Source organism: Plenodomus lingam (assembly GCF_022343315.1).
Source record: "Plenodomus lingam strain CAN1 chromosome Unknown contig_14, whole genome shotgun sequence".
In the NCBI taxonomy this organism is placed as follows: domain Eukaryota; kingdom Fungi; phylum Ascomycota; class Dothideomycetes; order Pleosporales; family Leptosphaeriaceae; genus Plenodomus; species Plenodomus lingam.
Window position 1 is genome coordinate 49,436 of NW_027093932.1, and position 21,411 is coordinate 70,846.

Here is a 21,411-nt window from a genome sequence, read left to right on the forward strand (position 1 = left end):
ACTATGTAATAGGCCTATATACCCTACCTAGACTAACGCTTAAAGGTATAAGCAACCTACGCAACTTTAATATGCGCTATAGAGAGGAGGATAGTGCTTATACTAGGATTTAGCGCCTAGTACTATAATAGTATAGGAAGTTAGAGAACTAGGTAGGGGTGCTACTTAGTATAATCCCCCTAAGCAAATAGATATAGAAAGAGGGTATAAGGTTATTAATAAACTATAGGATACTAGTGCTAAAAGAAATTAAAGATGTCCTAGCTAGCTCTCTGCAAGGAAGTAGAGAAGTAGCTAAAAAGAAAGTAGAGGAGGAGAGGGTAACACAAGAGATTAAGAATCTAGGTTATAACTAGCTACCTAGGACTATATCCTACGCTAGACGTGCCTAGACTATACTACTAGATAGGAGTGTAGTCTAGAATAGAGGACTATTAAGGTTAAGAAGTATAGTAAGAGAGTTATAGAGTTATAAGAAGAGGATAGAGGATATACTAGATACTACCCTAGGAGAAATTAAATTAGCTACCTATATCTTAGAGGAAGAATCTCTAGTAGAATTGCCTATATAGAGGATAATAAGAGTATAAGGAAGACACGCTGCCTAGCTCTTAAAAAGGATAGGAGAGAACGTTTACTAGGAGTTTAGTATTATTAGCTAATATATAGTAGTAGGCCTATAACTATAGGATACTAATATAAAGGTAATAAATAAATTACGCAACTCTTTACCTAGACTACTTAAGGAACTTAATAAGACTCTAGATACTAAGATAATAATACTAGAAGAAGAGGGTGTTACTAAAGATAAGCATGCTATAGTTAAGAATAAAGCACCCTATTAGTGCAAAAACTAACGCTCTACACTACAATTAATTACCGCTAGGATTAGGAGTAGCGCACTTAATAACACTAAGCAAAGGAAGCTAGTTAAAGTATAGTACTACAAAGTCACTAATTGTAGCACTATCTAGGACGCTAAGGGGAGGATAGTATAGGATTTAAATTAGGTATGCTTTAGCTACTTAAAGTTTATTACTAGCAAGATAGGGCTCTATACTTAGACTCTAAACGCAGAGGTAAGTAATAGATAGCTAAACGTGCTATACTATAAGCCTAGAGAATAGGGAAATTTGCAAGCTAACCTAGTTACTATAGTAGCTTTTACTAAGCTATTTAACTAAGATTATACCTCTAAGGATCTATAAGCTTATTACTACTAGCTAAAGAAGATAGTACTAATAATTAACTAGGCTTAACTATAATAGGTAATAAGATTTAAGTAGAGTTACTAAGGCTTCTTATAGAAAGGAAGTATAACCCTAGACACCTTTACCTAGATCTATAAAGACCTAGAACTAGTAAGGATAGTAGATAAGTGCTTTAAGATATATAAATAGCACTTAAGGGAGATAAAGTAGGTAGCTAATTTAGGGTAGTGTAGGACTATATACTACTCTATTATTTAATAGCTAGTGTAAAGGGATATAGGATACTAGCTCTAATACACTATAATCTAGGAAACTATAAACCTAATCTTATACCTATACTACACTAAGTACGCCTAGGCAGGAGACTAGACCTTCTTTTATTACGTAGACGTGAACCTTTCTAAGGTAGCGTAGTTAGGACAAGGGCTTAAGATAATCTAAGGCTTAGTTTCTTTTAATAACAAGGACTAAGATAACTATACTAAGCTTCTAATTAGGTTTAAAGAAGTATAGAAGAATTAGGTAAATTAGATAAATAGAGGATTAAGGAGGAACAAGAGGGCCTATATCTAAGTATAGGAAGATAGGGTGCACTAGCCTAAAGAGCTAAGGGAGAAGTGCCCTATAGTAAAATAGGAGAAGGAGATCTACTAAAAAGGATAGGTAAGGATTACAAGCCTAGTAATACTATATAGATCTACTAGACCTACTACTTAAACGCGGTGTATAGTTCTACTATAGTATATAAAAGTGCAGGATAATATAATAATAATAGAGGTGCTAGAGATAGGGATATATATAGAGATTACACTAGCCTACCTATAGATAAGTATAGCCCTAAAGACTCTATTAGGGCACCTAGTTAAATATAGTAGAGTCTAATAGTAGTTTCCTAGGGATATCTAGGCTACCTACCTAACCTAGATCTTAAAGGTAATTATATATTAGGTTTAATAGGATAACCCTTTAGTAAAGGTAGAGATCTAGAAGTACCTAATAGGAGATTTAAATAGAGAAAAGATAGGAGTATAGATTAGGAAGAGTTAGGTTAAGATAGTAAAAGAGTTAAAAAAGAATTAGGCTATCTATATTAAGAATAAGAAGCTTGCATTTAGTAAGAATAAGGACGCTAGGGTACTAGACTAATCCTACTTTAGTATAAAGGGAGTACAGCCTACTAAGGCAGGAGAGTAGTAGAGGTATAATAGATAGATTAAGTAATTAGAGACTCTAGATACTATTAAAAAGCATCTAGGAGCTATTAAGGAGGAACAGAAGGTAGAGGGATCTAGGCGTCTAGGGCTAGGCTATCTAGGAAGTCTAGCTAGGGCGTAGAGGAGAACTATCTTGTTAAGTTTAGGTTCAAGATTAGAGACCCTAGATACTCCTACTCCCTTACCTAAAGCTTAACAAGCTAGGAACTAGGGTTGCAGACTAGAAAGAGGAGAGTAAGGTCTAAGCTTAATAGGGCTAAGCTTAAAGGAGGAGGAGGTTTATGCTATAGTAAGGGATGTATAGGAGGAAAACAAGGCTTAGCCTAAAAGGTTAGGCAAATTAAATAGTATAAAGGTATAAAGGATTAGAGGATAGGACAACAATAACTCTAGCAGACTTAACTTTAACTCTATAATATTATTATTTTACTTATATTGCTATATTAAACCCCTATCCTCTACTATAGGATCACTACTATTAAACCTTGCCCCTCCTACTTCTCCTAGTTTAACTAGGTTACTCTCCCTAATAGTACAAAAGGATATAATCTATAGATACTAAAAAAGTTCTTAAAAAGTTCTATCTATACCTAATATTAACACTTAAAATCCCTTCTATACTTAATACTACTAGCTAATACTATATTAATAACCTTATTAAAAACTACATATATTAGGTAGATATTATTAACAAAATTTAACTTTTAATTTAGATATTAAACATACTACTTAAATATAAAAACTAGAGACTATAATATTTCTTCTTACTTAAATATAGAAATGCTAAAATCTTAGTAAATATTTTAGAGCTTAAAAATAAAACACAATATTATAGTATAATAATTTAATATTTACTATCTATTATTAAAAAAGCTACTAATACAAAAAAGTGCGCTAAAAAAAGTATACGTAAGTTTAAATAAAAAAGCTTTAAAAAGCTAATAATTTATATATATAAAAGCTAGCTAAAGAGAAGTATATTAAGCATTTAAAAAATTAAGCTTAAAAAGTTATTATATAGATAGCTAAAAAATCCTAGAATAATACTTTAAATTCTATTCTAATATCCTAATCTAGTATGTATAAGGCCTTATTTTTATACTTGTATTATAACTAGCTAAAAAATTAATATATAAGTAGAACTATTAGGAATAAGGTAGTAAAGGTACCTATACTAGCACCTCTACTACCTACTACTTACTATAGGTAGAATATTCTTCTACTAGGCTAATATAAATAGTATATAATAGCTTTCCTACTATATATTCCTACCCTAAAAAGTCTTATAATAATACCTACTATAGGTAGCGTAATTTCCTTATATTTATAGTGCTTGGTATACTGTTAGGGTGGCAATAGGTTGAACACGGCCATAGCGCGCGCCCTCGGTAGCTGGTGGGTTACCTACCGGTACCTGGGCAAAGCTGCTGCTCATGTTGCTGCTAGAGTCTTGGAATCGGTCAAAGGGCAGATGGTATCTCACAATACATACCGTAATCTTCATCCATCTCAACTGTAAACTGACGGTGTGCGGACGTACATGCCCCGAGCGAGAATGCGAGCCCAAAGTTGGTGGCGTACCGTACCGGTACATGACGAGGTGTTTGCCCGGGTTATCCATCGGGCCGATAACTAACTCATCTCCCCCAGCTGCGCTTTTATTTTCTGGGGCCCCTCTTCTCCCTTTTCCTCGGGGCGACCGCCGTTCTGGCTAGTCCTTCACCGACCACGACGCATTTACGGTACACCAAGCTCCCTGCCACGTTCCTGGCAGATGGCCTTGTATTCACTGAAGAACCATGTCCTCGGATTGACTGCGTACTCGCCTAGGTCTCCTTTAGCACCTCCCGTGACACCCGCACCTCTCCACGATGACGCTGTTTTCCCGAGCTCGGTACAAGTCAAGGTGAGCAGGGATGGATGCTCGACCAGTATTAAAAGTCTTTAGTGTCCTGCGATGCCTAGACAGCCTTCGGTCCAGCAGACCACCTCTCCAATTTTGCCCGTCCGCTTTGTCGCCCACGATGCCGTCCACATTCACGGTGCTAAGTGCCGGCCTGGTTGCAGCTTCATCTGGTGCATTTGCGCAGAAAGTGCCCGAAACGGCCCAGGTCATTGATCAGAAGTTGTTCAATGTCTTAGACGTCGTCCCACCGCCCTCAGTGTTCAATGGATCCACGGTATGTTTACATGGCTCTGCACGACTTGGCTGAGAGTGTCAACACTAACCTTGTGCCCAACATCTAGCTATTCACCTGGCCCGGTGTCACTGCAGAATCCTTGACGGCCAAACCGTTCCACATCTACGATGAGGAGTTTTATGATGTGATTGGCTCAGATCCAACTCTGACTCTAATCGCATCATCGGAGTCTGATCCCATCTTCCATGAGGCCGTGACCTGGTAAGCCTACCGGCTGCTGCGTTGGAAGCATATAACTCACCTACCGTAGGCACCCTCCTCGCGACGAAGTATTTTTCGTCCAGAACGCTGGTGCGCCTGCGGCAGGAACAGGTCTGAACAAATCATCCATTGTCCAGAAAATCTCGCTTGCGGAAGCAGAGGCTGTGCGCACTGGCAAGCTCGATGCCGTGACTGTCACGGTGGTCAATACCTCGAATCCCCAAGTTATCAACCCCAATGGTAGGTCCGATTGTCGCATATTGCATTGATGTATTTATGCAGTCCTAACTCAGTTGTCTAGGTGGAACCAACTACAAGGGTCAAATCATCTTCGCAGGAGAAGGCCAGGGCGCAGACATCACATCCGCGCTTTACCTCATGAACCCCGAGCCGCCGTACAACACGACCAGTAAGTCTCAAAAGGCATCGTTTGCACGCGCAACGTCACCTGACAAACTTGCAAAACAGCCCTTTTGAACAACTATTTCGGTCGCCAATTCAACTCGCTCAATGACCTGGTCGTGCATCCCAAGAATGGCGATGTCTACTTCACAGACACTCTCTACGGTTTCCTCCAGGACTTCCGTCCCCCGCCTGGCCTGCGAAACCAAGTCTACCGCCTCAACGTTGAGACTGGCGCGGTCACAGTTGTTGCAGATGACTTCACCCTGCCCAACGGTGCGTGGCATCATTTCCTTTACACAGGTGAACTTGGTTACTAACGATTATATAGGCATCACCATCAACCCCGAGGGTGATCGGGCGTACGTGACTGATACTGGCATCGCGCTCGGCTACTACGGCCGCAACCTCTCCTCGCCTGCTTCCGTGTACTCGTTTGATGTCAACGAGGATGGTACCTGGGAGAACCGTAAGACCTTTGCTTACACCCCAGCCTTTGTCCCAGATGGTACGTTTTCTCATGTTCGTTTTATTATCCATCATCCCCTGATCGCCTTTTCGATCATCACGAAAATACCGTACTTTCTCACAAAAGTTCTCGTATCCACTAACCCACTCAACCCTCCAGGCGTCCACACCGACTCCGAAGGCCGCGTCTATACCGGCTGCGGCGACGGCGTCCACGTCTTCAACACATCCGGTAAGCTCATTGGAAAAATCTACACGGGCATGTCAGCCGCGAACTTCCAATTTGCAGGTAAAGGCCGGATGATCATTACGGGGCAGACGAAGCTGTTTTATGTTACGCTTGCTGCTGAGGGAGCGCCGCTTACTTGAAGACGGTGAGGTGCGATGGTGCAGCTTTGCAAGCAAAGAGTAGAATAATGTGACCGCATGTATGTGGACTTAATCATAAAACTCTTCGCACGTGTAACATCTACACTGTCCTATCGTACATCATATCAATAACCTGCAACTCACTCAGTGAGCGTGCGCGGTGAAGGGATCACGACATCCGCAAGTCTAGCACGTTTCACGATTCGCTCCATACCGTGAGCATTTAGACTTTGGTACACCAAGCATTCTCTATCATGAGCAGCTTCAAAACCCATGTTGCACTCGTGACTTGCTTTTAGCTTGTCCATCGTGTAATGCAGCTGCAGCTAGAGGCAAGAAGAAGCCCTTCCACTCTCTAAAGTACCCTCTCATCACCCCAACTCCACAATCCCTCCCATCACCAGATGAAAATGCCGAGAGAAACATAGCCCCGTGTGTCCCGCATTCTAACCCCTTTACTAGAACCACGCTTACCCTCCCTAGATTCCAACCATTCATCCAGGCCAAACGCATGAAATCATCCCCGTCCACTCCAAAGCTTTGCACACTGGAGGATGCAAGGTTACGTAAGCGTGAATGTAATGTAGTGCGGTATAGTAAGTAATGTGTATGTGTATACATTTCATGCATTGCAAACACGCACGCCCCAAGTGTCCGGCTCAGATACACAAAAAAGCAATATCGATTGCTTCTATTCACAAACACAGACAAGTCCTACAGGCATACAATCCCCTCCTTCCCCTTTGCTCCATGGTTCTTCAATCCAGCCAGCTGGCGAGCTCTGCGTGCCATCCCGCTCCCTCTCCCCGTTCCACCACATTCCTCACAGCATCCTACAATCCTCCAGAAGAACCCAATCTCACCACCCAACCCACGATCTACCTACAACCCTCCAAACTCTCACCTCTCCACTCCTCAAATCACCCATCCTGAAACTCTCCTGCTTGACCTTCTTATGTTCTCTGCCCTGTTCCCAAACTCGAACCTTCTTTTTACTTCCGTCCCACTCAACTACTACACCAACGTGATCCGGTTTGCCCACATCCACTGCATACTTTGCATGCATCGGTCCCGTCTTACCCTGAAACCTGGCGTTACGGAAAGTGATGATGTCACCAGGGCGAATCTCGTCAAACGACTGCGTCGATGCATTGGCCAGGTTGGCGTAGACAAGGGCGCCAAATGCTCGTGTGGATACGGGAGGAAGGGCGTCGGCAAGAGGTTTGAGAAGTTCATCGACTAGAGACCAGGGAGTTCCGGCGCCAACGACAGTGTTTTGCTTCAACTCGACGGCTTTAGCGATGGCGCGGCCATATTGTTCGTAGGCGGCCTCCAGTTGGTCGGGGCGTTGGGTTGGGGGTGGCGGGTCGTTGCGCTGTTCGAGCTCGACGTCAGAGACGTTGGAGAGGTCAAAGCGAGCAGACACAGTTGTTTGGGAGTAATCCAAGTGGAGGACCTTGACCAGCTTTTCAACCGTGTTACCGGACGTGCTCTCCTGCATATCTACAAGGATGTCTTTGCGGCCTTGTAGTGAAGGTGGCAGCATCTTTGGTTGAGTCCACCAGTGTGATGACATGCCAAGATCAATGTCCCTAGCAATGAAGTCTGCACCTAGGCCAGGCCGTGACTGGTCCATGGAAGGCCGACTGCCTAGAGCGCGGTTGGCATCCAGTGACTTCCGGCCTATTGGCATTCGAGGTTGGGGCTCCCCACCCGGTGCTGCCATGGTAGATCGATCTGGCGGCGGAGGTGGCGCAGGCCTTTCCTGGGGTGGGAGCGGAGGTGCAAACTGGCGCGGTGGAGGAGGGGGCGCATGTTGGTGAGCTGGCGGTGGAGCGGGTTGGTGTGGCGCTGCCTGAGGTGGTGGAGGTGGTCTTGGTCGATCGTGAGATTTTCTTGGTTGAGGAGCAGAATACAGATCATCCTCATCTGACTCTGGGGCTTGCCGGTGTACGGCAGGAGGCATCGACGGCGGCATAGGTGGTGGCGGCTTGTTATGCGGCTGGGGTGGTTGACTCTGTGGTGGCGGAGGCACAGCTCTCGGCATAGGAGGAGGTGACGCGACTGGGGGGCCAGCATACCGGTAAGGGTCATACTCATCATCGTCTTCGTCCAACTGGACGTCATTAGTAGTGGGGCGAACCGGAGGTAGTGGCGGTGCACCGCGGGGAACATCGATTGATGATCGGCTAGGTGGTTGATGAGGTGGAGGAGGTGGAACGGCACGTGGAAGATGCGGTGGAAAAGGTGGAAGTCCATGAGGTGCTGTGGGCGAACGTGCGGGCGAGGGTTCCTCTGTCGTACTGCCGTCCATACTGGCCTCTCTTGCGTGCGATTTGAGGGCGTCTTTGTGCGTCGCACCAGACGCGATGTCGGTGTCATAGTCGCCTTCATAATCCGTCTCGCCCTCGTTGCGGTCCAGTCTCCTTGGCGGTTCCTCCCCATGTCGAGAAGGGGGCGCCTGTGTTGGGGGAGGCGGTGGAGGTGGGCGGCTCACTGCTGGTGATGATGGCCTCGCTGCTTGAAGCGGTATTGAAGGTGCTTGACGCATATTGTCCGAATTAAAGTATGAGTTTCGTTTCGTGGGACTGGCAAAGGGTGCAGACGGGGTGTTGGGTGACAAAGCACTGGGTGCGTCTGTCATCTCGTCTCCAGACTCTGAGCCTGGACCTGGCGAGAGGACTTGTGGGGGAGCTGGGGGAGCTGGCCGAGCTATAAGTTGGTTAGTGCTGTATAGGGCAGAGTGTTGTGTTGAACTCACTGGCAGAGGGGACAGGAGGGGCCAAGGGCCGTTCTGTCATGGTCAGCTTATTCAGAATAGATAATACGATAACAACACTCGAAGCCGTCCTGCTAGAACATACTAGACACGCTCACAGTCATCATGTACTCCGCAAACTCGTCGCAAGCAACATAGGTCTTGCAAACGGTCTCGAAGGATGATGGCTGAAAACAGTGCAGGCCTTGAAGAGCAAAAGGACCGAGTGGCTTGCGAGGAATTATGAACTTACTCTCCATGGGAACTGGCGGTGGTTGCTCGCCAGTCGGCGTTCGGTCAGTAAGATGAGGCTGCACATCCTCCACATCAGGGACTTCATCTGGACGATGAGCACTGGTGATTGGAGGTGCGGTCTCATCCTCCTTCTCGACCTGTAACACTTGTCTGTCCTCTTGCTCGGGGCTCTTGACGGTGGGCATGCCGGGCATCGGTAACATGGCTACGCGCTGTTGCGGGAGCGACGGCTCCTCGTCACCATCAACTCTCTTGCTCTCCAGGATCGGCTTCTTCTTCTTGGGTGGCGGCAAGCCGCCCATTGGAATCCCACCAAACATGCCTGGCATGCCCATGCCCCCGCTCATCTTGGCCATGCGTTCCCGCAGTTCGAGCTTCCGCCTTGTCTCAGCATCCATCTCGTCTTCTTCTTCCTCTTCCTCCCCTTCTTCCGGCTCAACATCTTGCTCATCGCCCACATCTGGCTCCTGTGTTGGTGCTGCGGCAGCTCTGATGGGTAGAGATGGTTGCGTTTGCTGCACATTGTTCCGCTCCTCATCACCTTCCACGCTCGTAGACTCGCCTCCAGCATCTTCCGTATCGCCGGCAGCCGATTGGTCGGCATCGTTTGCGTCACTGAGAATCTCGCGATGACGCTGGTGCTCGTCGGGCGACTTGATGTCGTGGGAGACGCGCGGAGGCCGGGCCTGGTCCATGGAGATGCGTTCTTTGGAGGCACCGCTTGCCACGCGCTCCAAGCCCGTGTCCTCACTATCTTCAGGATGCGCGTCGATTGATTCCGTTCTCTTCTTCACGGGTGGTCGCCTTGGCTTCTCCTTGTGCATCGCTGCTGCTCTGATGGCCTGCTCTTGCTGCTGCTTCTGGAGGAGCGCAATGCGCTCCTTGAGACTGACCTTGGGCTGACTCTCCTCTTCGGTGGCCGCTTGGGCAGGCGCATCATGAGCGACGAGCCCAGCCTTCTCTGCGGCATCATTGTCCTGTGCCTGGCGCTCGGCGATCTCGGGGTCTTCCTCCCGACGATATGTCTGGACCGGTGGCGCCTCCCGAACAGGAGGCACATAGGCATTGCGACTTGGCGGGGGGGCTACAAAGGGCTTCTTGATGAAGTTTGTAGGGGCACCGGCGGGCTTGAAGGGTTGAATGGGTGCGGCGGCAGGAGCATTGAAGGCTGCAATGCGGTCTCGAAAGGCGTTGGACTTGGCGGCGATGGGTGGCGGGGGCTTCTTGCTCGCAGGAGCCGGTTTCGCAGCGGACTCTTGCTGTAGCGGGGCCTGTGCGGGCAGCTCGGGGGCCCTACGGGTGGAGGCTGAGGCAGGTGACATGGGCGACATGGGCAGTGGCACGGTTTTGGCAGCCGCAGGCACCTCGAGCGGCGGAGGCTGAGCCCTGGGAGGCTCTGGCTCTTCATGGCGCACCGGTTCTGGCTCTGGTGCTGGTTCTGGTGCTGGTTCTGGTTCTGGTTCTGGTTCTGGTTCTGGTTCTGGCTGTTGGTCTGGCTCTTGCGGCTGCGGTGTGTCTGGAATCGGGGGTGCTGCTTGTACGGCGGGCTGCTCGGTGGTCTTATATCTTGATGCCCGGTTGGGCCGTGGTGGTGGCTCGGGCTCGTATTTCTCGACAAAGTTCCTGGGAAAGAGACCATCGCGCTTGGTGCCAGTATCGTCAATGTACTCGCCCACGTACCAGTCGTCGCCCTCTTCCTCGGTGACGGATATGATCTGGCCAGCCTTGAAATCCAGGTCGTCCTCGTGGGGCGACGAGTAGTCGTAGACGGCCTTGACCCTGTACATCATGGCCGCCGGCGACAGCTAGTTTATCCAATTCGAGAGCAGAAAGCAGAGATGCACGATGCACGTCAAAAGGGAGAGAGGGTCGATGCGGGGCGGCGCAGACGGAGAGGGTGAGGGTGAAGGTGAGATGAGATGTGGGTGTGGGTGGCAGTAGCTATGACTGATGACGCAGATGTGTCAGCGGCTTGCTTGTTTTGGGGAGGGGGGTCAATGGGATGGGCGGGATGGCGGGATGGCGGCGGAAGGGGGGTTGGGCTGGGTTGGTGAGGGGCACAAGGTTACCATTCACTTTGGGGGAAAGCTCCCATATGCAGCTCTCAGGGTTCGCCGAAGGATGTAGATGTTGTATTTTTTTTAAAAAAAAATTCCTTGTTTGTAGTTGAACGAACACAAGAAGGGCGACCGGTGGGGGACAGAGACAGAGACCAAGGGGGCGGGGGGGAACACGGAGACGGGGGAATGAGGAACACACAGGGAGAGAGAAAGAGACAGGAAGACAGAGAGAAGGAGAGAGAGAGAGAGAGAGAGAGAGAGAGAGAGAGAGAGTAAGAGGATCGTCCTTCTTGTTTGGCAGAGAGCGGGCGGGCGTGGGATTGGAAGCTTGTGGTGACGACTCCGGTTCAAAACAGCCCCGCCGCAGCCGATCCGCCGCTTGGCACAGCCCAAAGGAGGGAAGGGATGTCTCTTGCTTCCAACACACTTGTCGCAACCAAACCTACGAGCCGCCTCGAAAGAGATTGAGGACCCGACGAGACTCGATAGGCTGGGCCGGACTTGGAAAAGACTTTGCGACTTTTCGACGTCTGGACTGCCTGGACTGAGACTGACAGATTCATTCATTCACCGACTCTGCTCGTCTCCCTCACAGTGCCTTGTGCTGGGCTTGGGTTGGTTTGGCCTTCTAGCGCCACCTTCACACCTTCACGGGTCCTGGATATGGCCTGGTAGAGCAAGGGCAGCCGTGGATCCATTGCTTGCGCTTTTCCGTCCATCTTTCTGTCTTCCTCGCCACGTATCTAACCTACCCATCCATCCACCTACATACATACCTCCTGCCTTACCACCCTCATCGCCAGCCATGCCCCCCAAGTCCATACTGAAGAATTCAACCACTACCGTCTCCACCACCGACATTCCACCCGGAAGAAAGCCAGCCAACCCCCGTCACCTCGATGTCGCCATTCATCATGCCAACATTCTCGAGGACCGCAAACGTGTCGAGGCTGCCGTGCTGGATGCCATCATCATGCTCATGGACTTTCCCTTGACACCCAGCGCCAACGCCAAAAGACCGTCGCCGTCGGATGCCCAACTCTTTATTGACAAACTCAACATCTTCCAGCCCGCCGACTACGATGCCCTGATAGAGGAACGCAACCTCACCGACAAGTGTGGCTACGCGCTCTGCAGCAACCCCAAGCAAAAGGCCCGCTCCACGGCGAGGAAACAGTTTATAGACACAGACCATGGCGTGGAAATCGTCGATCGAAAGGTGCTCGAGGTGTGGTGCTCAAGTGACTGCGCCAGACGAGCGCTCTACGTCAAGGTCCAGCTGAAGGAAGAGCCCGCGTGGTTGCGCCAGGGCGGCTTCGCCGACAAGATCGAGCTCATGGTGGACAACACTGAGGAACATGACAACGCACTGCCACTACCTCTCAAGAAGGAAGAAGATCAGTCTACCAATGCACAAGACGACGATGTATCTGCAGCGTGGGCAGCCCAAGAGGAAGCCATGGCAGAGCTAGCTCTTGAGCGCGGCGAGCAGCCAGGCCAATTCACCAAGGCGAACCCAGGCCTGGTCAAAGAGGATATCATGGAGAGGGCCACGAGCAATGCGCCACCGAAACCACCGACCCTTGTTGCCCAAGACATGGACAACACCACCATGGCCATTGAAGGCCACGTCCCTCGCATCGACAGGAAACGTAACGACGACGACGAGGATGAAGAGGATGCGCAAGACTGGGACAAGCATCTACCTGGATGAAGCTCAGAAGCCTGAATAGCGAATCAAAAAGAAAATATCGACAATGGAGCCTGGTACATTAACGTCCACACCTGTCACCACCAGCAACGGGCGCAGACATCTGGCGTGGACTTGATCTGCCAAATGGATCCATGGTATGAAGATCAGAATGCAGGTGCAGGTAAATGGACGATAAACTACCAGCATACAGGGGAAAGTGGTCGAGATTGGGGTAGACAATCTGAGACAATAAAGATGCAAGCAAAGTAATACAACCTACTTGACATCTACACAAGTCTACAATATGGAGGAGTAGAAGTTTGGTGATATGCTTGACATCTTCCTATGTATAGAGCATGAAGAAGGAATAGAGGTGTCCTAATATACTCGACATCCATGTGGGAAAGAATAGGGTTGATATTGTCACACACACACATACACTTGATACTCAAACCGATATAACGGAAAGACACAGTCCAGGTTTTCGAAAATACTTGAAATATGCATGAGAAAGAGATGAAGACAAGAATAGCAAAGAACATCAGTCTCTAAAATGTAACACACTCGACGTCTCAGCCTGCAACTACTCTCGCCATGCTCGCCCATGAGAAGACGCGGAAGTGCCAGACGCACGGACCTCCTCCCGCAACCTCCCATCCCAGTCAATCGCATCATGTCGATAATTCTCACGGCCGGCCAACAAGCTCGATCTCGACTTTGGCCGCCCAATTCAACGCCCTGCACGCGGCTGTCGCATCGCCATGTCTCTCAGCCGCCAATCCCTCTCGCCCACGGCAAATCTCCTGCGAAACTCGCGCCTCTTCTCGCTGCCCAATCCGCTGCCCAAACCACCCGTGGGCGAATCCTTTCGCTCTGGCATCACAAAGGCTTCCGATACTGCCACACTGCCCTACCCCACACAGCAGGCCATTGCGACGACCAAGAGCTCGCTAGCACGTGGCGACTGGGGACTGAAGAGGCCGCTGCCCCAACGGAGTTATCTGGTCCAAGTCAGTGACCCGGTCTTGAGGGTGAATCAGTTGGACACGATTGAGCATGTGACCGACTTCGACTCGGCAGCAGACCATGTGCGCACTCGCCAGAAATGGGAGGCCATGGGAGTGCCGATGATGAAGGGCATGACGCAGATGCGAGACAAGGACCTGTCCGGGACCCCGCCCGCAGGTGCCTTTGAGATCCGCGACGATACCACGAGCTATGACACTGAGCTGGGATTGGATGAGTCGGGTCTCTATCTCAAAGCCCTCAAGGACAATGTGAAGACGCAGGCAGATGCGACGAAGAAGGCGTTCGACACCCTGTGGATGAACAAGAGGCAGGCGCAAGAGGCAGAGTGGGATGCCCAGGGCGCCAGCGGGGACGGCCGTGTAGAGAAGATCAAGGCATTCGAGCAAGAGCAAGCCCAAGCCAGGAAACAGCTCAACAAGCAGCTGACTCGACTGCGCAAATCCGACTTTACCCCTTTCACCCCGCCTCCCGTCGACGCCGCCGTGCACAACACCAAGCGGTGGAAGCATGACGGTCCTTGGCTTCCTGGCATGAGCGCCGACGACTTCCTCGCCTACCTCAACAAGGAAATCACCAAACGCAAGCCCGAATTCCACAGGTATCTCGTCGAGTTTGTCAAGAATGAAATCTACACGACCCGGCGTCTGGCCGCCTCCCAGGCTGGCGAAGCGCCTCCCATGGACATGGCTGAGGCCGAAGCCTGGCATGCACGGCAAGAGAAGCAATGGCGAAACATTACACCTGACCAGATTGACGCAGGTATCAAATCACTCCGCAAAGAGACAGCCAACAACCCCTTGGGCTCCAAACTCGTCACCAAGCTCATCCTCCCCTTCCTCCGTCTACCAGCCATCAAATTCAAGTACACGTCCTACGCCGAAGACGCTTCGACGCGGGCCATTGACCAATATCAATTCGATCAAGAAACAGCGCCCTTGTCCACGCACCCCTCCGCCGGCCTAGGCTACCTCCGCACAAGATCCTACATAACCAACCACCCGATCCTAGGACCACAAGCCCAGCCCACCCCCGTCACCGCCCGCGTCATCCAGCCCCGCACCGCGGGCACGAGCAAGCAAGTCTACGCCCGCCTTGGTGTCGGCGGCTTCGTCGCCAACGACCAGTACCGCAGCACAGACGTCAGCTCCGGCAACCGCGCCGGTGTCAACAACGCCCGCGACGTCGAAACCATTGACATTGACACGCCCGGCGGCAAGAAACTCACCGTCCAGCCGCTCTTTGGCTCCGTCACCAATGACGGCCGCATCCACATCAAGGTCAAGCGCTCCCAAGGTCCAGAGGTCCAGGTCGCAAAGGGTGCGCTCGACGACAGGCCGCCGGTGCGCGAGTTTGCGCGTGTCGAGCGCATCGAGCGGTTCGCGAGCGGCAAGGAGAGCGGCGTCAAAGAGTTGGACGAGTTTAGTGGGAGAGCGAAGATGTTGAGTGGGTTTCTGGAAGGCTTGGGTGAGGGTCAAGGGAAAGGGGAGTGAGGTACGTGAGGAGGTTGGAGGTTTGCATCGAGTGAGGGATGAGATGGACTTGAGTTTTGGAGGGTTGCAGCCGGGGAGAGAGGAGATGGCTGCTTGTAATGTTGTACATGTACATCTATATCCATGGACTCATGGTTGACACGCTGTATGCATCGCTAGATACCATGACTCAATCCAGGTCACAAGGAGTAAAAGAAGTAGAGTAGCACTATGCTATACAGTACTGCTATATAGAATAAATCGCTTACTTCTTGAGTTCCCCCCCTTCATACGAGTACGTTAGCGAAAGCTGTACATGGCCATTCCTATCCCGCGTACGTAGCAAACTGTTGGGTATATCTATGTTGAAAATGTAGTATCCGACAACACCACCGTCCAGCACCGCATGGGTTTGCCGGTTGGTGTAGATGCTGATTTCAAGATGGACAGAACAAGACCATCAAAGGATCTGCAAACACTTGTCATCCTCGTATCAAACTATGGCCATTCAATCATGCCAGAATCCTGCCAACAATGCAATACCGCGTCGCCCTATTCCAACACATTACACAACTATCTCACCTACTCTGCACCCATCATGTAAAGACAATAAATTCATAGCCGTCTATATAAACAGCCTAGATCCATGATATTTCGTCTCGTGCGCATATGCCTGAGCCTTGGCCTCGATCTTGCGTTTCGGAAAGCCGTCAAGGGAACGAGCATACGTTGCGACCGAGTGGGCGATGAGCTTGGGTGTATGCATTAGTCCATGATGATTCCTCAAAAAGGGTGAAAGGGGTGTATGTCATCTCTTCGTCCTTCGTACCTTTGTATTCACCACCCAAGCCGTCTGGTTGACATTTCCCACGTCATCACATAACTGGTGATAGCACGGATCATACCAGTCGCCCGCCTTGCCGCCAAACATGGCCTCCTCCTCCTTCGTCTTGACACCCTCTGCCCCCGTCGCAATGCCGCCTCCGGGAATCCCGTTGCGGATAAAACCATCGTAGTCGCTGCGGCCGTCAAAGGGGATAAACGTGTAGTTTAAGCCCTGGTCTTCATACCACTTGATGTACAAATCGCGCAATTCCTCGGAGCCCTGCGGGTTGGCGGCATTTGTGGCATTGTAGATTTGATAGGCAAAGTTTGGGCTGGCCATCATGTCGTAGTCCATGAAAAGGCGAATTTTGGCGTTCTCCGCCTCCGGCAGCGAGGCGACGTAGTAGTCTGAGCCGAGGAGGCCTTCTTCCTCGCCGGCCCACCAGGCGAAGCGGACGCAGTTGGTCACGTTGAATTTGGTGAGTTGGGCGGCGACTTCGAGGAGGGAGATTGTGCCTGAGCCGTCGTCGTTGATGCCGGGGCCTGCGGTGACGCTATCACTGTGTGCACCGAGCATGACGCAGTTTTCGGGGTCGCCTTGGGTGGTTTGCGCAATGATGTTGACGGTGAGGATTTGGTTGACTTCGGCGTCAATGTAGGCGATGCCATCTACGCGCTTGCCCTTGTCCAGCTTCTGCAGTACGGGCGCGGCATCTTCGCCCGAGAGACCAAAAGTGGCAATGTGGTCTGGCGATGGGGTGCCCAGTGTGCCGGAAACGGGGTCCTTGTCGTAATTGTAGACGACGGCGGCAACGGCGCCTTTGCGACCAGCATGCTCAGACTTGGTTCCAAAGGGGCAGACACCCCGCTTAATGAGGGCGATGTTGCCAGCTACCGAGTCGGGGAAGTCGGATTCCTGGCAGCCTTCGTTGGAGACGAGGATGAGGTCGCCGTGTACTGGCTCCTTGTGCTTTGTTGGCGGTGTCAGACCCATGGGTGCTGCCGACTTGGGCACGCCGTCGCCAATGACAAGACGTGACTCGAAGACATTGCCAGAAACAGCGGGGAAGGTTTGGTTTGAGATGGTGTAGTAGTCGCCCAGCTGAAGCACTGTTTCGTAAATGTAGGATAGAGTTCCAAGGTGGCCTTGAAGATTGTGAATATCATGCAGGTACAGTGAGCCAGGTGGGCACGTGAGACTACCTACCAGCACTGCCAATCACTCTTGTGGGATGGTTGTACTCGGCCTCTCCAAGTTTGGCGATTTCATACAGCTTTTTGGCCTGCACCATGAGCCTTTCTCCGCTGATGAGATCCTGAAGCTCGGTTGTATTGACCAGCGGTTTCTGGTGATGTCCCAGCGATGCCTGATTGGTTGACGACGATGACGAAGACAGAAGCGGTATTTGCAGGGCGGCAGCCCCTGTCCACGCTGCGCACAACGCCAATCCAGACTTGAAGGCCATGATGCGGGATGAGAAGGATGACGGGTGGGAAAATGGGAGGCTGGGAGATGGGGGATGGCGATGTTGGAGGTGTGAGTCGTGCTGTTGCCATGACGGCAGACCGGCGGCCAGACGTCGCGCCTTGACTTACCTTACCGGTACCGGTCTAGCGGCACCGGTACCCGGGCCATGTGTGAACACGCGCCCACTGATGACGCCTGTGCACGTGCACTGCCAGCTGACTAAGCCTCCAGACAAACAAACATGTCGTGGACAGTGAATTGGTTTGGATGGGAGACAGCTTTTGCAGTCTTGTTCATGGGCTCATTCCTTGGTGTCTTCTGGGCTGCACTATCCTGTTTGCTGTGTACCCCTACCATGGTCGGTGGCGGTGTGATGTCCACTTGGTTACCGGTATGGGTACCGGTACGGTCTGGAGACCAGTCTCTCAGTGTTGTAGAGTATGGTCGAAGATGCAATCAATGATTGGGCCCGCAGCAATGTGCTGCGCTGCGCCACTGTATCACTGTGCCACCCTAGACGTCCCAGTCGTCGACTCTGCTGCTGCAACTTTGGCGAGGGAGACAGTGCTTCAGACATCCAATAGAGAAAGCATGCATGTACTGTAGTATGTAGTTAGGGACTAGGATGACTAGATACGCGCGCAGGTAGCATACTACATACCTACCACAGTACACGTATCGATGTACCTACCATACCTAGTACCTACTTATACAGCACCAACCAATGACCACATGGCGTACATGGTTTGAGTTGGCGGCTTCTCTTCCGATGCGGAGCCCTATTCGATCTGGCGCACTTATTCGATACGAACGGGGAGTAAGTTGAGGATTGTGATGTGCAAGATCGGTCCTTTCCCCTCCTTGGTAGGTATGGTTTCAAACGACTCCTAAAGTGGCTGTTGAGGACGAAAACATCAAGTCCAACGGCGGCAAGTTTCGAGACAGAGCCCAGTTCAATGCTCCAATCGACACGAGAACTCACCGCCGCCTTTGCCCACCGTCACCACAAGCCCCGGGATCAGTGGAGGTCGAGACCCTTCCCCTCGTCCCGTCCGCTCGACAATCGTGGGGGAATGGATGGGGAGCGCATTGGCCCGCCCGCAAGAATGGTGTGACATCACTGCGCAGGCGCCTCAATCCAGCTTGCAGATGGTACTTAAGTACGTAGGTAGTAAGTACATTAGAAATCACGGCTCGTGCAGCCAAGGGGCGCTTCGGGACGTTCAAGCTTTGCCGCGAACATGTCCTCGAGGCTTATGTAGTGACGTGTCTCCCTTGACGGTATCCCAAGCTGACAACTCTCAGACAAGCTGCGCCACAGGATAGCCAAAAGGAAATTCGCGCACCAAAGAGAAGTGGAGGTCTGCGTCGAATGGCCAGCGAATCACCCGATCGAGGCCCTGTGAAATGCTGTGAATTGGCTTTGCAGCAAAGTCTAATGCGGACAGCCCGCCCGTTGCACGATGCACTTGCATACCAAATTACCACTAGGACTCTGAGATTACAACCAAGGAAGCAGGGTAGCGTACCACGGTAGGCACGCTGTCAGTCTCAACGCCCGTCCAACGCCCGCCATGACGCTCGGTTCTTCTGTACCGCCTAGGCCGTTGAAGATCGCTCGTATCCTTGAATCGACTCTTGTCCCTACATTTACATAGTGCTTGCTATGTACACTCGCGCTTTGCTCTTGCTCTACTTTCTGTACCAATTTCCTCAGCCCTTCTTTGATCGCTGCGCGGCCTGAACCCAGCCGCTTGTCCTGAAACACACAAACATTGCCCAGTCAATGCCTTCATATAACCCCCAACCACGCGGCCGCACCAGGCGCACCTCGCAGAGTCGTGAGAGCACACAAGACCCCGCCATACCGCTCGCAACCATGTCACATTCACGCCCCTCACACGACTACCCACCAGGCAGGACCTCGCTTGCTCAGAATCGATTGTTGGCCGAATACAGAACTGAAAAGGCCAGACCCCACACCGGTCCACACGCCGACGACCTCACCCGGCGAGAGCGACGCCGTGATGTGCTACCGCAGTTCAACCACAATGGGCACGCCGTGACAAAGTACATTCACCCAGAGGGTGAGAGTGGTCGATCTGGCTTCAACCCCTTGAAATTCCTCGCCATCACTGGACGGAGTAGCAGCACGCCCTCTATGCTGTGTAATTTGCTGTGGCCTGTCGTTCCTGTTGCTATGGGCCTGGTAGGTTGAAATCCACCAAAGCCTTGATGAGGATGGTGGCTAATCATGCACAGCACTTTGCCCGTCCAGAATGGCATCTCGCCGTCTTCGTCACCAACTACGTCGCCATGCTTCCCGCTGCCAACTTGCTAGGTTTTGCCGGCCAGGAGCTGTCTCGCAAGATCATGCACAAGGGCATTGCCGTTGTTCTTGAGACCACGCTTGGATCCGTTGTTGAAATCATCTTGTTCATGACCTTGCTCAAGACATCTGTCGATGACTCCAACGTCATGGTCATCAAGGCCGCCATCTTGGGTTCCATCCTTGCCAACATGTTGCTCTGCTTGGGTTGCTGCTTCGTAGCCGGTGGCCTCAAGCACGATGTACAAGAGTTTCACTCTGCCATCTCCGAGAATAGCAGCGGGTTGATGCTCGTCGCTTCCAGTACGTCCTGCCCATGATCTTCTAGGGGGGAAACCGAACGAGACTAATAGCGACAGTGGCCCTACTCCTCCCAGCCGTCTTCTACAAGTACCTCTATAACAACCCCGACTACGATCAAGCCACGGATATCGCTCACAACACACTTCTCATCTCCCGTGGCGTCGCCATCATGTGTGTTGTCGGATACCTCGTTTACATTGTCTACCAAACCGTCTCGCACGACGGCCTATTCCACGAAATCTACGAGGCAGACGACTTGAAGGATAAAGATCGCCACGAAGAACTCGCAAAGCCCAAGCTCACTCTCATCGAAGTCATTGTTGCGCTCGTCATCGCTCTCGCATGCGTCTCGCTCATTGCCGTCTTCCTCGTTCTCCAAATTCCGTGGATTGTGGAGAAGCATGGTGTGAGCGATGCCTTTGTCGGTCTCATCCTTGTGCCTCTGGTCGAAAAGATTGCCGAGCATATACTGGCCATTGATGAGGCGTACGACAACCAGATCAACATGGCGCTTGCGCATGTACTTGGAGCATCGATTCAAACTGCCATGTTCAACGCGCCACTTGTTGTCCTGGTCGGCTGGGGTATTGGCGTGCACATGGACTACAACTTCGCCATGTTTGAAGCCGTTGCGCTGGTTCTTGCCGTCATTGCCGTTGGCTCCTTCTTGAGGGACAAAAAGTCAAACTACCTCGAGGGTGTGCTGTGTATTCTGGTCTACATCATCATTGCCATCTGCGCCTTCTATTTCCCGAATCCAGCGGGCCATGGGGCATCTCATGGCGCAAAAAGTACGAGTGCTGCAGGCGGCGAAGGTGGGGAAGGTGGCGGTCACTAGATTGGCCATGTCTTTGATGGCTGAGAATGCATTCATCAGGCGGGAGTGGAGTGAGGAATGGGTACAGGCTGGCAGCAGGTTGGGGTAGGGCCGGTCTGGGAGGTCGGGGCGGAATTTGCATTTTCTGTACTTGTGAAGCGATTATGTTTTGTCTGTCTCCTAGGTTAGCGAGCGACTGGGTCCAATGGTATTTGTCAAGAACACAATGATACATGTCAAGTGTACGTGCCGATCTGTGAGGATGGTGATGCTCTTGGCTCAAGTTCAGATCTGACAAGGACCCTGGCCGCGTTACTGGAATAGGTATAGCCCGACGCA

General features: G+C 51.0%; 7 protein-coding genes across 7 annotated transcripts; 5 read left to right on the top strand and 2 right to left on the bottom strand.

Annotated features, from left to right (window-relative positions):
- Positions 1-4,103: 4,103 nt before the first annotated feature.
- On the top strand, positions 4,104-6,250 carry IAQ61_002089 (uncharacterized protein). Its single transcript, XM_066095398.1, has 7 exons — positions 4,104-4,605; positions 4,673-4,827; positions 4,877-5,067; positions 5,129-5,236; positions 5,296-5,505; positions 5,561-5,737; positions 5,858-6,250. The coding sequence occupies exons 1-7, from the start codon at positions 4,342-4,344 to the stop codon at positions 6,064-6,066; spliced, it is 1,314 nt and encodes a 437-aa protein (XP_065954234.1). The 5' UTR covers positions 4,104-4,341; the 3' UTR covers positions 6,067-6,250.
- A 675-nt stretch (positions 6,251-6,925) lies between these two features.
- Positions 6,926-10,866, bottom strand: IAQ61_002090 (uncharacterized protein; the record flags this gene model as incomplete). The annotated part of the gene is made up of 3 exons (XM_066095399.1): positions 6,926-8,778; positions 8,828-8,860; positions 9,078-10,866. The coding sequence occupies 3 exons, from the start codon at positions 10,864-10,866 to the stop codon at positions 6,926-6,928; spliced, it is 3,675 nt and encodes a 1,224-aa protein (XP_065954235.1).
- A 1,078-nt stretch (positions 10,867-11,944) lies between these two features.
- Positions 11,945-12,853, top strand: IAQ61_002091 (uncharacterized protein; the record flags this gene model as incomplete). Its single annotated transcript, XM_003833916.1, has 1 exon — positions 11,945-12,853. One exon carries the CDS (start codon positions 11,945-11,947, stop codon positions 12,851-12,853), a length of 909 nt encoding a protein of 302 aa, XP_003833964.1.
- A 740-nt stretch (positions 12,854-13,593) lies between these two features.
- On the top strand, positions 13,594-15,351 carry IAQ61_002092 (mitochondrial 37S ribosomal protein bS1m; the record flags this gene model as incomplete). The annotated part of the gene is made up of 1 exon (XM_003833917.2): positions 13,594-15,351. One exon carries the CDS (start codon positions 13,594-13,596, stop codon positions 15,349-15,351), a length of 1,758 nt encoding a protein of 585 aa, XP_003833965.1.
- Positions 15,352-15,598: 247 nt separating this feature from the next.
- On the bottom strand, positions 15,599-17,765 carry IAQ61_002093 (uncharacterized protein). Its single transcript, XM_066095400.1, has 2 exons — positions 17,363-17,765; positions 15,599-17,301 (listed from the first exon to the last, which is right to left on the bottom strand). Exons 1-2 carry the CDS (start codon positions 17,619-17,621, stop codon positions 16,139-16,141), a joined length of 1,422 nt encoding a protein of 473 aa, XP_065954236.1. The 5' UTR covers positions 17,622-17,765; the 3' UTR covers positions 15,599-16,138.
- Positions 17,766-17,864: 99 nt separating this feature from the next.
- On the top strand, positions 17,865-18,086 carry IAQ61_002094 (uncharacterized protein; the record flags this gene model as incomplete). The annotated part of the gene is made up of 1 exon (XM_066095401.1): positions 17,865-18,086. The coding sequence occupies one exon, from the start codon at positions 17,865-17,867 to the stop codon at positions 18,084-18,086; it is 222 nt and encodes a 73-aa protein (XP_065954237.1).
- A 248-nt stretch (positions 18,087-18,334) lies between these two features.
- On the top strand, positions 18,335-21,093 carry IAQ61_002095 (uncharacterized protein; the record flags this gene model as incomplete). The annotated part of the gene is made up of 4 exons (XM_066095402.1): positions 18,335-18,794; positions 18,929-19,832; positions 19,886-20,255; positions 20,312-21,093. Exons 2-4 carry the CDS (start codon positions 19,410-19,412, stop codon positions 21,091-21,093), a joined length of 1,575 nt encoding a protein of 524 aa, XP_065954238.1. The 5' UTR covers positions 18,335-18,794; positions 18,929-19,409.
- Positions 21,094-21,411: the final 318 nt, after the last annotated feature.

Bases quoted from the DNA above. Each gene is read 5' to 3' on its own strand.
- IAQ61_002089 (XM_066095398.1), top strand. From the start codon at position 4,342: ATGGATGCTCGACCAGTATTAAAAGTCTTTAGTGTCCTGCGATGCCTA. The intron at 4,828-4,876 runs GTAAGCCTACCG...CACCTACCGTAG, and splicing joins TTCCATGAGGCCGTGACCTG to GCACCCTCCTCGCGACGAAG. The intron at 5,068-5,128 runs GTAGGTCCGATT...TCAGTTGTCTAG, and splicing joins CCAAGTTATCAACCCCAATG to GTGGAACCAACTACAAGGGT.
- IAQ61_002093 (XM_066095400.1), bottom strand. From the start codon at position 17,621: ATGGCCTTCAAGTCTGGATTGGCGTTGTGCGCAGCGTGGACAGGGGCT. The intron at 17,302-17,362 runs GTAGGTAGTCTC...ACAATCTTCAAG, and splicing joins AAGAGTGATTGGCAGTGCTG to GCCACCTTGGAACTCTATCC.